Source organism: Ammospiza caudacuta, chromosome 3 (assembly GCF_027887145.1).
Source record: "Ammospiza caudacuta isolate bAmmCau1 chromosome 3, bAmmCau1.pri, whole genome shotgun sequence".
In the NCBI taxonomy this organism is placed as follows: domain Eukaryota; kingdom Metazoa; phylum Chordata; class Aves; order Passeriformes; family Passerellidae; genus Ammospiza; species Ammospiza caudacuta.
In genome coordinates, this window is record NC_080595.1 from 33,676,601 (window position 1) to 33,693,173 (window position 16,573).

At 40.4% G+C, this 16,573-nt stretch overlaps 1 protein-coding gene across 1 annotated transcript in view; it reads right to left on the reverse strand.

The window, feature by feature from the left end:
* GLP1R (glucagon like peptide 1 receptor) overlaps positions 1–16,573 on the reverse strand; it is an 82,417-nt gene that overhangs the window by 15,902 nt on the left and 49,942 nt on the right. Inside the window, 4 exon segments of the mRNA XM_058801461.1 lie at positions 6,254–6,413; positions 7,865–8,018; positions 11,395–11,501; positions 14,051–14,160. Coding sequence (XP_058657444.1) covers positions 6,254–6,413; positions 7,865–8,018; positions 11,395–11,501; positions 14,051–14,160 — 531 coding nt within the window.

Below are 16,573 nucleotides of genomic sequence, written 5' to 3' on the forward strand. Positions count from 1 at the left end.
TGAAGCATCTCTGCAGTAGCTGCCATTTGCAAGGGTCACCGAGACTCTCCGAAGACTAATTAACAGTCTTGATATTTAGTTAGCCTGCATTAACTGGCAAAACCCCATATATTATTCTGGTTACAGTCAAGAGAACTCTATTTGGTTTGAGCAGGCAGTGGAAGTAAACGGAATACAACTCACTGAATAAACATCACAGATACCACATTTCATTAACAGCATCAGTGGTGTATTCCACTCCTGGGCTTCCAACATAGCACTTGATGCATTAGAGTTTCAGTCTCACACTTCTTCCTCTTGCTGCTGCTATTCAAAGTATATCAGATACCCAAGGAAAAAAACTACACTCATTTAAAGTAGGCATTTATTTAAGGTGTTGGCTGAACTCTTTCTGGTTTTGCCTTTTTTTTTTTTTTTTTTTTTTTTTGGTCATACAGAAAGCTCTGAGATGGATCTTTTCTGAGATAACTGGCCAGAGAAAAGTTTCTGAATTCTGGAAATGGCAATGTCTACTTTTTCTTCTGTACTGCATCACTGCTGAAGACGCCAGAAACTGCAACAGCCTGATCACAATAAACTGTGACCTTAATTCTTGCAGGTTGATAGCTGACCCAAAATCTTTGAACACTACATGGTAATTATGAAATCTGTCAAGTGTACTAGAAAATAAGTCTGCTGACAGCTCAGCTAATAAAGTTCAACTTCAAATGACTGGGCATCTGAATTATGGGCTGCAATAATAATACATATTATGGATGATGAGAACGTAATGCAACTGCCAAATCATCATCTTAACATCCCACTGCATAAATAAGCAGCACAACCTACTTAGTTTCACTCTAGCTTAAATATTCTACATCTGGCCAGGTGCCTGCATAGTAAGAAAAACAGCAAAAAAAAATTGGAAAAACATTCATTTTTCAGAATGGCAAAAGGATGGAGTAGATAAGAGAGAAAAAATGTTGAGAAAACCTGTACAGGTTGGCATCTTCAGAATGCTCCACTATTCCTAATGAGAGAGGCAAGAAATTCCTGCAGCTGCTAATGAAGTTACCATGTCGTGACAGCAGCATTCAAAAATCAGTCTCTTCATTGAACAGGTCTGAGATATTTTGGTAACAGAACAGAAAAGCTCAGGTTTGTTCTGGAACCCAGAACATTTCCAAGAGAGGTGTCAGCAGGTGGTGCTATTCCATGCCATCATCCTTCCTTTACCTCCACGTGCAAGCAAGTTTCCATTCTTACACCGTATTTGTAGCTTTGCATTGTACCTCACTTTACAGAGAGGAAATTTCAGGAAAGATATACGAGGAGCAAGGAGGCTCCCCTCATCTTCACATGCTGATTCGAGATTCTTCCTGAAGTAGATTTTTCTCTGAAGGACCAGAGCACTGCTATCCTGCTGAAACTTTTAAAGAAGGACATATTCTGAATACAGCATTTTAGGGCTGTTTTCAGTATTTTAGCTGTAACCTGACATCCCACGTGTGATACGTTCAGCCTCTGAGAAAATCAGGCACATAAATCAGAAGGACACTACTGCTGTCAGAACAAGTTGATTCTTCTTTCTCTCAGAAAGCATCCAAGATGCTCTGACTTGATCAACTGATAGGTGAAGGAATTCAAGAATGACGCCATGAGGAACTGAAAGAAATTATAAACAAATATGACTATATGTAAAAAGAGTAAAAGCACTGATGATGTGAGAAGATTAATTTTTTTTCTTCCTAAAAAAGGAAAAACATTAAAAAGTTTAATTTGGAAACAGAGAGTAAAGAGGATTAAGAGGAATTCCTGAAATGCATTTCTTACCAAGATGAGTCTGGACACAAAATCTATTTTTACATCCTTGTCTGAAACAGAGTTTTCATTTGAAAATAGAAAAAAAGTGGTCAGTGCTATGAATGCCTCCTGTTGCTACAGTGAGTTCATACTGGGCTTCTGAAGGAAGGTTTCTTACTGGTTCTGTTCCAGTCATATATTCCTTGCAATCAGGATGTAGATTTAGATGCCCCAGCCAGGCCTCCTGCTTTTAATAGCTTCATTCCTCAAAGTGTTCTTCCTTAGAGCAAGTTTGGATTGCCAAGGCTTGGAAGGAAGCAGATTATTTATTTTTTATGGTCATTTTCCTGCTGCAAGTGCAACTGGGTGTAAAATTACCACAGAAGCTCAGAGAATATTTAGCTGTTTAGTAACATTTTCTTCTTAGCCTTTAGTGCTGAAAATGGTCTCCTGTCTGGTCGCTGCTCAGAGTCACAGCGGGATGTTTCTGTTCTTTCCCCATTCTTCCCTCCTCTCTACTCTTAGATGTGAACAGGTCCCTTTTCTGCTAAAATCTGCTGATACAGCAGCTTTACAAGTATAAACTGCCCTTGTCCAGAGACTATTCAGTACTGTACTGATAGCTGAAACTCAATGTCAGGCTCAGCAGCTCCTGCCTTGGGCTCAGACATGATGAACACTGGGTTGGTGTCCTGGACACTGATTCAGACCAGTCCGCACATACTGAGAAACAAACAAAACAAATAAGTAATGATCTTGATCTCTGTAGTTAGGTTGGGTTTTTTTTTTTCACCCCATTCTTATAAATGTTTTTACTTCTCTCCAGAAAGTGAGATCCATGGGCAAGGATTTCTCAAGGAAGCACCAGGTACCAGCAGTGCATAGCAACAGATTTTCTTTTCTGCAAGTGCAAATGACTGTGTGAATCAACAGCTGTTTTGGCTGCTGTTGTGCTGACCCCCAGAGGGAAGGAAACCTCTCACCTACCTGCTCTTCCATTAGCCTATTAAAATTTTGGGGTTTTGATGCTGCAAAGTGTTTCTGCCTTCTTTTTCTCCATCGGCATTGAAGGTAGAATGTACAATTGTTTTTGCAGTAAGGTATGTGGAACTTAAGGCTGACATAAACATATGGAATTCTGCTTTGACAAAGAAATGGAAGACATAAGCAAGATGTATTCCACATTAAATGAAATAGGAAAAATTTAACACTGCCATCTCAAAGCCTAGTATGACATAAAATCTCAGCAGTGAAGTGGCCATTAGGAATACAGTTACCTCAAAAGTAACAGGGAAGGTTTATACAATTCTATCAATATATATGATGTTAGCATAAATTACTCCCAATCTATGAAACTACATTAATTTTCATAGGTCTATCAAGATTTTATGATTTTTCTAGTTTTTTTTAAAAGTATAATAATGCAAGACAGACTTTCCCCTTTATAAATACTTCAACAGCAAAGGATAATTTGTCATTTGAACTGATAATAAATGGACTACTGTCTAATAACTGACTTTAGAACTGACCTGATGTTATCATATAACAAAAACTGGAATATCTTGGAACAACTGGTCTCTATGGACTGAATCTGACAGAGAAGGGAAAAAATCTTTAGTCAGAGGCTTGCCAAGCCTGGGAAGAGGGCTTTAAACTGAAGTTACTGGAAAATGAGATCTTTAATCCATCCACTCCTACCAGCAGGATGCCAGTGGCAGTACCTGCAGGGCTATGATCTCACTGGCATCACAGAGACATGGTGGGATGGCTCCTCACTGGAGTGCTGGAACAGAATGCCACAGGCTCTTCAGGGAGGCCAGGCAGGAAAGAGCAGGAGGGGGTGTCACCACATCAGTGACACTGGAGTGCATGGAGTTCCACCTGGGGATGGGTGAGGAGCTGACTGGGAGCTTGTGGGTCAGGTTCAAGGGAGGACAGGGACAAGTGACATTACAGGGAGTCTGCTGTAGGCTGCCTGACCAGGAAGCCCTTCTGCAAACAGACAGGAGCAGCCTCACAGTCACAAACCCTGGTACTCCTGAGGCTTCAACCACTCCCATATCTGCTGGAGGGACAGCAGAGCAGAGCATAAGCGATGCAGGAGCTTCCTGGATCACACTGATAAATTCCTGCTCCAAGTGACAGAGGAGCCAATGAGGAGAGGTGCCATGCTGGACATTGCTCTCACCAACGAGGAGGAGCTGGTGGGGAATGTGAAGCCCAAGGGCAGCCTTGGCTGCAGTGCCCATGAAATGGGGGAATTCAAGGACCTTAGGGCAGTGAGGAGGGTGCACATCAAGCTCAGTATCCTGGGCTCCAGGACAGCAGACTCCAGCACATCTGAGAGTGATCACAATCTTCAGTTACAATTGTAAGAAATAACAACAAAGTGACTATGTTTTTGAGGAATAGAAACATGAAATTTTCATTCATAAATATTGATCAAATTATAAGAAATGAAAAAGTTAAAAAGATATCCTGTAAGAGGCCAATTCATTAATGGAACAAATGGTCAGAGAATCAAATTAGCGCTGGCAATCAAATAAATATTTAATTTTTTGTTCCAGCCTTATTTTTACAGCTGATTGACTACTTCAAAGAGCAGGACAACAGTTCAAACAGGAACCTACTGTCTCTCTCTCTCTGAAGCCTCAGCATCACACTGAGGCTATCAGGCAGCTCAAAAATCAAATTAAATAAAAATCTTCTGAATGTTGCATACAGCAGAAAGTCACCTGGTGAGGGACTTGAGCACCCAAAAAATGGAATGACCAATGAAGAAGCAGAAAGATCAGGAAAAATTATTATATCTTTCACTGGTTAGAGATGAAACTGCTATCTGGTATAACTAATCTGGGAGCACTGAAATAGCAGATGTTTCTCATTTGAAGGTGGACAATCATTGGCAAGGTTTGCACATGCAGACACATATGGAAGAGCAAGAAATTGTACAGATAACGATTGAATGGCACAGACAGAGCTTTTCTAGAAAGCTTGGATGAAACCCATGTGTCTAGTGCCAAGTTCTTGCATTGCTGCTCGTTTCCAAAACCTCATCTAGAAATTCAACATACAATAGCAAAACCACCATTGTAAAAAAAGAACAAAACCAAAATAACATCATCTATTTCTGCCTTCTGCCTTTGCAGGAGACAAACTCTAAATAGAAGTGATTCAGACCAAAAGCAGCCTAACTCTTTCTTATAAGTAAACACAGTCCCCTTAGGATTTGACTAGATATAATTTTGTTCTAATTTCTTTTCCATTTCCTTTCATGACCTCAGTCATTGCTTCAGGATAGCTCCCCCTCCCCCCTTTTTTTTAATTAAATTGAGTGTCTAATTAAAACATATAGTTCAAATGTTAAACAAAAATGTGCTGCTTTTGCTGCATGCCTGACATGAAAGAATATGGAAGATAGAGAACTTTAAATAAAACCCTCCTGCAGGAAACTGCTATTATTTGCATTAATTTATTCCTATCAATATAACAGAAAACCTTTTCTCATTATATATCAAGTTTTTGTAGAATTGGGACAATAATATGCTATTTATATGCATTTTTCCAGAGAACTAATTTGCTAAAATATTCACAATTGAAATCCAAAGAGAGAGGAGGAGAGTCAAAGCAATTTAAATGTTCAAACTAGCATCTGTGAAAGCACTTGTAGTATTTATTTGTATTTACTTTCATCTTTCCAAAAGTGGCCTGATTCCACCAAAAGGGGAGGGTAGAGAAGAGGGAGGGAGAGAATGCAGTAAAAGTACATGCAAGATCACACTAAAAATGAGATTGATCCCAAACTGTAATGTATTTTCAGGTGAACTATATAGTGAAAGAATCAATGCTTTACCCTTTCTGCAGAAGGTGACCCTTAGTGAACCAGCTGATTTCAAGGCATCAAAATCCTTGATTTCACACACACACATGCCCACGGCACATGCACCCCTGACCTTTTTTTTTCCAGACAATCCCCATCTGACCTGCTCTGCCCAATTAGCCAACCCGACACCCCCTGCCCCTTTGCATCATCCCCTCCCATGCTGTCACCATTTCTCTACTGTTGTCCTCACCCAGATGCAAAGCAGCTTTGCTATTTTACACCACAAGCAGTTCACATGTCTTTAAATGCAATCAAAAACTTTCAGGAGATGAAGCAAGGCAGTCTAGAAAAGTCCACATCCAGCTGGAACCACCCACACACAATCTGTCCTGGGAAGGTCATGTCCTGAAGGAAAAGTAGTTTGCCACTGGTTTGGTGAGTTTCTGCAGTGTCCCACAGCCTCTGTGCCATGAGCATCCAGGACCTGTGACCATACCCTCCAGCCCAAACAAGGTAAGGGATCAGGAACAAAAAGAGAATGCAGAGTGCAGGACTTGAACTCGGCAGCACTAGGACAGACACACAAGTCCTCCTGTCATCCCCTCTGCCAGTGCAGCCACAGGAGGACAAATGGAAAATCCAACTCACCCCAGCCAATGCAGAGATAGAGGCGGAAAATCCTCTGCTCAGAGAAGACAGAGAGCACCAGCAGTGTGTACAGGTACATGCCTTCCACCAGCAGCCAGTAGTAGTTTGCAGCCACACAATACTGCATCATCACAAAGACCAAACGGCAGCTGAGTGATTCCTGCGATGGAAAAAATCACAGCCCAAAGTAACCCAACAGGGGACTGAATAAAAGGATACTAACTCAAAAGACTGGTTCCCTTTACTACTCTTGCTCCTCAAAAAGGGAGCTTGCTAAACTAATCACATATTTTATTGCTGAATGGACAGAAGCCAGGAATAGGTTCTATGCACAGCAGACAGATGCTTTCAACAACACAACTCCTTAAAAAAACTCCCTAAAAACTCCTCCTATTCTGTATTTTTTCCCTCAATAAGCAATTGATTTTATTTTGAAAAGCCTGAATAAAGATGAAAAGAACAAGTGAAAGGTACTATATCAACCACAGTCAGTGAATCTTTCACTTTCCTGGATACTCTATTTTGCAGTTGAGAACTTCTCTATTAAAAAGAAAAGAGTAGATGGCATAAGGTTGACTATTTGCCAAAGCAAAGGATATTTTCATAGAAAAGCAATGTTGCCCATTGCACCCCATTTAAGTGCAAATTCTCTCATAGCTGGTAAAATACAGAGCTGATCAGAAAGGTTTTAGGTAAGTATGATTACCTAATTAATATATCCATCAGACCTGATGAAACCACTATTGAGTAAACTGTGTGTAAAATCATAAAGTCAAGGCGTTCCAAAAAGTGGAAATGACTGACAATCCAATATGAACTTTTCCAAACCATTTAAGATGCAATATTATTTTCTGGTAACTGATAAATTGCAGATGAGAAAAAAAATCAACCATCACATGAGATTCACTAAATTGTTTTAGCACTTCTGCCTTAGGCAGTGTCAGAAAAGGATGGGCACTAAGGATGCAGCAGGAGAGTTTCCCCTTACCACTCCAAACCTGTACTGCAGCAGCAAATGCTGTACCCATGTTTTAAAGTCACAAGAGCTATACAGATAATAAAGCTACTTCTCTTTGAGGTTTCAAGTACATTTTGCATTCCAAATCCAAATGGGGAAGGGCACACTTTCATCATTATTTACAAAAGAGTTGTATAGCCTCTCTCATCAGTTAGAAGTATTTAATTAGCCTATTCCTCCAAAGCTTTTCTAAATGCTTTCAAATTTGCATTTTAATCAGATGCTTCCTTTTTTTCCTGCCATCAAGAGATTATATAGAGATGACCAGGAACAACCAACTTAGCTGGTGGAAAACCAACTGACCAGATGGCCAGTTCTATCACAAAAAGTGCTGGCGTAGGAGAATAAATGCCCTCTTATCACTGTTAGAAAGAAATGAAACTACAGCATAGAAAGAAGATAAGGGTATTGGTGTATGCATTCATATATATGTATGCAAAAAGATCTGCTTCTTGTTCCTCTCTCTTGTGGGGGCTAACTTCCCCCAGGTAGAGAAACATGTAATGCCACCAACTAAAAAATTAAACTACGTGCTGTGATGCAGACACACCAGAGTGATGACTCCAATATCCTAGGAATGACCACAGCCTTACCTGGAAGGCTATAAGTCCTTCCCACTGGTACTCCTGTGTGGCTGTGCTGTACATCCACTTCACCACTGAGTCTTTAATGAAAACAGATATAGCCCGGAGGATGAAAGAGGTGAAGAGGTTCAGGTGAATGTAATTCCTCGTGCAGTGCAGATGTCTGTAAAAAGAAAAATCCAGTCATGATCCACTACCCACATAAAAGATGCAACATCAGACACAGGACTAAGAAAGGGAACAACGAGCCCTGTAAGAAATCAGGAGGCACCAGAGGAAACCCCATAACTTGGGAATGGCTGTAGGGATTTCAAACTGTCTTTGGGAAGAAAATATTATCAAGGAAAACACACAATTCAAAACTTTAGCCCTTAGAGATAATGTTTGGGGAAAGGAAGAAGATAGGTGTATTTAGGAAAAAAAAAATTTCTAAATCTTAAAAAGTGTAAAAATAAAGTCATTTTCAGAAGCCTTATCTGAAAGGACTGAAAAAGTCAAGTTCCACATAACGCTGAAGCTAATTGCTTTGAATTGACCCCAATGTCACTGCGCAAGTTTACCTTGGCAAAGCTCAGGACTGGCTTGCAGTGCAGCTCAAACCCACCATGAAAAATAATCCACCTGCAAATCACCCTTTGACAGCAAGAAAAAAAATCTATATTCAAATTGCCTTCTGGGAGAATTGTAAATACTTTCTGTAGAGGTAAAAGGAACAGATTTTTCATCTCTGCATTCAGAATTGAAAACAAAAAAACAAAGGAAAAATCCTCTTGAGTTTCAGCAGCCTGCTGCAAAGACAATAAAATTGCTACTTGTCAAAAAAAAAAGGCACGTTAAGGGATATCAAAGAAACTGCAGTCATGTAAATGGCATCCAATTGCAGACTACTGCCAGTATTTTACCAGCCTTATTCACATTTTTCTCCCAGCTCTGCAAGGGTACACCCTTTACCAAAAGGAAGTTACACTGGGTATGATTTGTAAGATGCTAAAAGACAGATGTAACATATGGTAATCAGCAATTATTCCAGCAAAACTTCCAGTGAACTTATACTTCATATGTCTGGTTTTTACAGCTCTATAAATTTTGGTAGAAAAACTAACTTGGTCTGAAAGCTAGAGGTTTGCACTGAAGAACAACTTGTTTGTCATAGGTCAGGTAGAATTTTTGTATCACTTCTAAGTCACAATTTATTTCAAAACTTACCTATTATTAATATTTATGTTCCTTAAACTCAAAATCATTTGTTGCTACCCTTCAGAACTGCTACACATTTCAATCCGATTGAAAAAGTTATGTAAATTAAGCAATTGAAGAAAATAGGTTGCAGGTAGTTACTGAGTATTTTTGCTACAGGCAAAAAGTTATTCAAATTGTTTCAGTCATGAAGTTATGGGCCTAATTCAGCTTCCACCACTGAAATGACAGACTTTCCTTCCATTTTTTTCGGGATCCAAAATAGGACTCATGAGAGATATTGTTTCCTCTGCTGTATCACCTTTAAAGACAAATATAAAGGTTATTTTGTAGTCTAAGAATTCTAAGAGGCCCATCAGTATTTGCATGTCATTGAATTAGCTTTTGATCCCCATTTGTTGAGGCTGAGCAGCTTCAGGGAAATGGGCAGAGATTCCAGTCAGAACCCAGAAACTGCAATTCACATAGGGTAGATCTCATATTTCATGAGATCCAGGACCAACTTGTCTCCTGGTAAAAAAACTTAGACAGGAGAACACAAAATGAATTGACTGCACAGTTTTAACAAGACTCTTGGTATCTCTGATGTCCCTAGAATCTCACTTTCAAAATGAGAAGCACACACTTGTGTACAGTTCTTCAGTCCCTGCTTCATAGTTGAAGGAAAAAACGCTAAAGCATCACCCCACAAAAGTCAGGACATCAAAATTCCCTCTCTCCTACCAGTCCTTGGTGACAAACTTGCTCTTTGTTGCCTGCCAGAAAACATCCTTTCTCCCTTCCTTCAAAAAGTACGTGGTTGTGCTCTGTGACCTTTACATTTGGGCTGCTAAGAATACTCAAGGAGTGCCACTGATAGGTGAAATGAGGAGAAAACATTTATCCTGGGAGAGATTCGGAGACTGCAAGACCATCTGGTGCTTTGTCAGAAAGGTCCCAAAGTTGCACAGGTACAACACATACAAATCATAATTATCACATGGCATTCACAGAGGGGGAGCATGTCTCTGGATTTCTGCAGTCATTTTAAAACTTCCTTGATATTGCCCACCTATGCTTCTCCACTGGGAGCAGAAGGGATAATATATTGCTAAAAAAGTATGGTTCTATGTGAGAAGGCTTGTATCACTTTAGTTTTGGAAATTCAAAGTTAAAAGATATGACTGACCTTGTTAAATACATAAGGGAAAAAAGGAAAGGGACTGCCTTGCTAAAAGTGTAGTGCAGGCACCAGAGGAAATGACCAATAACTGGCAATGGTAATTCTTCAGTCAGGGAAGGAGACTTCTTAAGGATCAGAGGATCACTGAAGGTTCCTGACTTGACTTCAAATAAGAGAACCAGGACATGGAACATTATACTTGTTTGGGAGGCAGCCTCATCAGGACATCAGAGGGATGGGACCCAGCTGTAGTGATCAGCTTCATGGCAGAGGGATTTCCTTCCCACAACAGAACAGGATCTCATCTCTGCATCAGTCTCCTGTGCTCAGCACCTCCAAACTGAAGGAAAGTCTGGCTGGAATCAAAACATCTCTTGCATTTACAGAAGGGGCAAAAAGAAAAAGGATCCCTATTAGAATCCAAAGCTGTGTTTTGGTCTGGTGGGGGTTTTTGGCTTTTATTTGTTTTCTAACCAAACACACAGAGTGTATGTTTGGCATGGGCAACCATGAGTGTCTAAATTTTTATACGCTCTGTTGAATTTGTAGGTGCAAATCTGGATGAACTCCGTATACCACTGTGGCCAGCTGTCAGCAATTTATTTCAAAAAATTTTCAAGTTGCCCATTAGACTCTCTTCCATATTGTGAAAGAAATAAGAATTTCTGAAAGTTCTCCAAAATTATAAATTTTGTCAAAAAATCCATTTCTGCACATCTTGCATGTGAAGACTGGGATATAGGCCAGACTGAGATTTGTGTTCTGGGTAACTCCAAACAAAGCAAGATGAAAATTTTTCTCCTAAATGTCCTTGCCCATCTCAGACTTGTGCCTCATCTGCAAGGTGAGACCATGAAGGAATGCTTGCATCTCTCTCTTTTGCCACCTCTTCCAATGGAAATTTCATTGAAATAAAAACTTACCTAACAAAATATTCCAATTGATAAAAAGTACCTGTTCTACATATTCATATGGGTAACTGCAAAAATTTGGCAATTTTTGCATTTTGAGAAAGAATTATTTTAGGAAGGAACACAGAAGTAACAAAAGATAGAGAAATAATGAGGTGATGGAAGGAAGGAAGGAAAAAAATAATCAAATGTTTCTGTCAAAGTCTGATATTGTCATATAGAAAAACATAAAACCTTTAGCGTACTCTCTTCAAAGCTTCGCCAGTTACCTGAATCCAAGAAGAATGGCAGTTGCTATTACAAGGGCAGAGAAGGAAAGAGCATATCCAATGGTGTATATGATGGACAAATTCAGGAGCTGTTCTTCTGGTGCATCCTGAGAGCATATAAAGAAGAAAAGAAAAACAAAAAAGTGGAGGGGGAAAAGAGAGAGTTCATGGCCTTCAGTTCTTTTCTCCCAGCTACTTTCTAGCTTACTTAACGATAAACAGAAATCATTCTCCTACTTCAAAGTTTAAATGCACATGTCATATCAGTCTTCCACTTTCCATATGCTCTAAAGAAACAAAAATTTAATCTTAATTCCTCAGCTGCTCCCAGGTATTCGCTCAAATAGTTGGGTTTTGCAGCCTGGCTAGAAAAATAGATAATGTGATATTATTTCATAATAAAGTTGGAGAGACATGAATTACCACACAAGCAAGTCTTAAAACTGATGGCAGGAAGCACAGACACAACTCAGACCTGCAGTAAAAATGGAAGATCTCACCTTTTCAGACTTGAGCACTTCAAGCAAGTCTCCTTTCTGTGATAATGAGGGGGATCCTCATCTACACTTCAAAGTGCAACAAGCCACGTCCTATTTGATGACTTGGAGGCAAAGTATGCCTTGAATTCACATAGCTAAACCCTTTTCTGCTCCCAAATAATCTGTGCTCTGCCTCACTTATGCAACCTCCTGGTAACAAACCAGAGCCCAACAGCATCTCTTGACCTGGATGTTACCACAGTTTGAGATGGAGCAACCTGCTGCAGACCAGAGCAGTGGGGGCTCTCTTCAGATTCAATGAAAACATGATTATTGAGACTCTTGCTTAAAAATTCCGGCCAAAATCCTTATAGAGGAGAGAATTACTTGAAAAGGTACAGGCAGCTCTGAATTTTAACACAGTCTTATTGCTCAGCCTCCAAGGCACATTCATATTCACAGTTCTAGTTCATCTCTAAGCACTTATCTTTGTCTAAATAGAGTCAGGGATTTTATTTCCCTTCTTCAAGCTGCTAACTCTGCAATTGACTCCTGAGACCTGTGCTGTACAAAGGAATACATTCCTTGTACTTCATAAATTAGGTACAGTTATTCAGATATATTTTGCACAGCCAGGAGAATTTAAAGCTGTACCTCAGACTTGCTAGCTTAATGCTTTAAAGCAAATGCTATGAAAGCTGCCTTTTGAAAAGAAAAAACCTCTTCAGTATCAAAGCTTAAGCAAACAACTGAAACCTAACAATTTAAAACACGTATATAGATGAAAATTACATCAAACACCAAAATTTATAAAGATTCACTAACACTTGGGAATTTGTTTTAGCTACATTTGTAATGTAACACATGACAAACTCATAAAAACAACTTGTTCCCACAAGATACATAAACCAAAGATACATAAACCAAAGTTACTATGGGGCTCTATATACATTAGCTGGAAAACCAAACATGCCTGTTCACATTTCAGGGAGTGACACCACCTACAAAGGGTTTCAGAATCCAGATCAGTTCATGAAAAATTGGAGGCAGGTGCCAAATGAACAAGTGTTACCATTAGGTATCTCAGTCATTGGCATGTCCCAACACAGCTCTGGAAGAAATCATAATGGCTAACAAGGAAAAGTGAAACAACCAGGCTTATACATAGTATTAAGACAAATCTGTTCTGCTGGTACAGCACAGAACACAAAAGGGACAAGGAGTAAGGCTGCAAGTCAAAGGAAAAGGTTAAAATTCACATATTTGGAGAAGAGAAACTCTCTCTTTTCCAATCTCCTCCTAGTCTGTAGCCATTTATTCATTCTGAAGAATGAGGCACTGAGCAATGGAAACCACAGAGGGTATAGATCCTGCAGCTCTTGGGACTTTCATAAACTTGAACTGTTTTGACTAGGTAACGCACGGGCTCCCAGTACTCCAGGCTAGAGAGAGTGCACTCAATTTCTGTGAGGAAAAGCATCGCCCTGGGAGGTTCACAGTAGTAGTGGTATCACGTGTCATGGGAACGCACACAGCACACTGGCTGACGCCAATGGCTGTCAAAAATCCTCTGAAAATCCCTGTGCTCTCCTTCATTTAGTGCCAGGCATCTCAGCTCCCTGCAGAGTAAAAAGCATGAGGGCAAGAAAATAACACTGACAAGCCTAATTCCATCGCCCACAGAAAATGAAGGTATAAAGACAAAAAAACCTTTAACAAAGAAAGGCAGGTATTGCCCCATGCCCAAAGGTGAAAAAGCAAATATCCTTCAGTTCAGTTCATCTTAATCACCTTAATAGCTGCTAACAAGATAGACAGAACAAATGGTCACATTACAATGACGTGACAATGGAAAAAAGGCAAAGGAATAACAGTACATCACTCCTGCAGTTGAGCTCCTTGCTCAACTTGCACCACAGCTGGGATGACCCGAGTCACTTCTCTTGGCTCTCACGCACATTTGAAAGTGCTCTCATCTGCCCTTCATGTTCCCTTTGTTAAAGGGGAGAGACCTGATGTCCCTCAGCATTAGGCTCACTGAGGTGAGTCAGTCAAGATTACTCTGACAGGAGAAAAACCAGCGGGCATCAACAGCTATTTTTTTCCTCTCTCCTGCTTTGTCCTAAACAACAGCAGCAAGGTGGGGGGCGGGGGGGTGTAAAGGGAAAAACTCTTACCTGGTCAGAGGGCTCACACTCAGACAGGTTCCTCCAGGGCAGGGTTGAATTCTCCTTGAGCAGCCAGGTCCCCTCTGAGGTGCAGAAGCGGTACACCTGCCCGTGCAGCACTGCAGGAGCAAAGCCAGCCACAGGGTCAGCGGGGACAGAGCCCACTGGACTGAGGGGCAAGGCTCACACAGCATCTCCATGCAGCCCTCCTTGCTCACCCACCGCTCTCCTGGCTGGAGGGGGAAGCTGCAGCATGGCAGGGGAAGTGCTGCACCCACACCCTGCCTGCCCCCAACACACTGCTGCTTGTCCTCAGGGCCCCAGAGCAGCTGCCAAGGTATCAGGTGGCACCAGGACATGTTCCAGGACCATTCCATGGTAACAAGAGACTGAAATAACTGCTGCCATCTTTGTGTGGATTTTACAGTATGCATAAATTCCAGATCACTAAAATATTAGATTCTGAAACATACAAATTCTAGGAATCTTAAGCTTCAGCTACAGATTCTACATGGAAAAGGTGTTGCAAAAAGACTAAATGTGCTTTTTCCTTTCTGAAAGCATGCACACCCAGAGAAATCTCCCAAGAGGTACACTAACACAAGCTTCCCAAAAGGTAAATGCTTACACAAACATCTGTGCTACAATAAATCTTTTCCTAAACTACCTGTGTACTCTTTCTATTCCCTCCATCTACCTCTCTCAATAACAAAATTAGCAATAAATTAAGCACCTTTCTCAAGCAGTAAGCTGCTTGATCTTGTAAAAGCAAGTAAATTGCACTGGCTCCTAATAAAATTTTGTCAGATGGAAGCACCAAAAGTGCAAAGGGAAAGCAGCATTCAGACATAGTGTATGAAAAGAAACTCCCTCTCTAGTATCTGGAGTACTGGGGAAATCTAACAACTTAGACAGCTCTACACATAAGCAACTGGAAGTGTCCTTGTATGAGCTGCTTTGCAAATTTCTCACTAATCACATTTTTGACCCAGTAAACCAACCTATTCTGTATAACGAAGCTAGTCCTCAAAAGGAATGCTGGGTCAATCCCTCAGTCACGGTTAGCCTCTACCCAGACAATGTTTGGAAAAATGCTCTTACAATATCCTGGGGCATAATAAGATGAGTTAGGAGGATTCAGTTCTATATTTGATGTAATAATTCCAATTACAATTTTTGCTCAAACCCAGCCTTGCCTGCTGCAACCTCATCCTGTTGTCAGCTCCCTCATTACTGCAAACTAGAATCATTAGAATTTGGCATTTCTGTTCAATGGGAAAACTTTAAAATCTATTTGAAATTATAACAACCCAGTAGGTTGTTTGCATGTAGGCTGACAACTGGTAATCTGTTTGATAATTGTCAGCAGCAGACAACTAGCAGGTACTATATGTAATAAATGTTTTAAAAAATATAGATATTAATATTCTAATAAGCCATTTTAAATTAGTATTCTAAATGGTAGCTGATAATGGTTGTGGTAGGCATAGTCTATTTGGTTTTGTAATTGCTATACTGAATATACCAATAAGAGGTAATATAAAGGTGATATAAAAATTAAGCTATGCTTGTGGAGGTTTTTTCTTACTATTAAGGGTATCTTTTCTTGTGAAAACAGGAGAAATTAGGTACAGCTTCTGCAACACATTCACAGCCACTAACTGCACCTGCTCTCATTATCTACTGCCAGTGCCAACCACTTCTTTAGGTCAGCACACGGCTGTGATGTTGCTCAAGGGTAATAAAAATGCTCATTTAGGAGCATCAGGAATAGAAGAAAGACTAGGGAAAACACAGGTCCTCTCAGGAAGGACAGGGGAGACCTGGCTGCAAAGGACATGCAGAGGGCTGTGTGGTACTCAACGGCTTTTTTGCTTCAGCCTGGAGAAGAAAAGGCTCCAGGGAAACCTTACAGCAGCCTTCCACAGCAGCCTTCCACTTCCTGAAGGGGGTACAAGAAAGCTCAAGATTTTATCTAAATCTAGATTATCTAAATTTAGATTAGATATTAGGAAGAAATTCTTTACCAAAAAGGTGGTGAGTCCCTCCAACAGTTTATACTGAGAGGCCGAGGATGCCACATCCCTGGAAGAGTTCAAGACCAGGCTGGATGGGACTTGGAGCAACCTGGCCTAGTGGAAGACATCCCAGTCCAGGGCATGGTGGTTGGAACTAGATGATCTTTCAGGTCTCTCCCAACCCAACCATTCTATGAATATATTAAGGAACTCACACATGATTCCCCCTCTCATCCAACCCCCTTAGGATTAGCGGTCAGCAACTTGAAGGAAGCCATTCAAAACACCTGTGCAAAAGCAGCCCTTGGAATCAGTAAATATTGTATATTTGGAGCCAATGTTAGTGAAATCCAGGAAGTTTAAGTCCAGAGGACCATAGGACTAGGAAATTTTGTCTGACTACCATTAGATGAGCTATAATCAAGCATTACAAGACAAAATTATTATGAGGAATAATCCCAGAAAACAAGAAATTTTACTATATTCCTAGAAAAAAACCCCACCATGTTAAAGG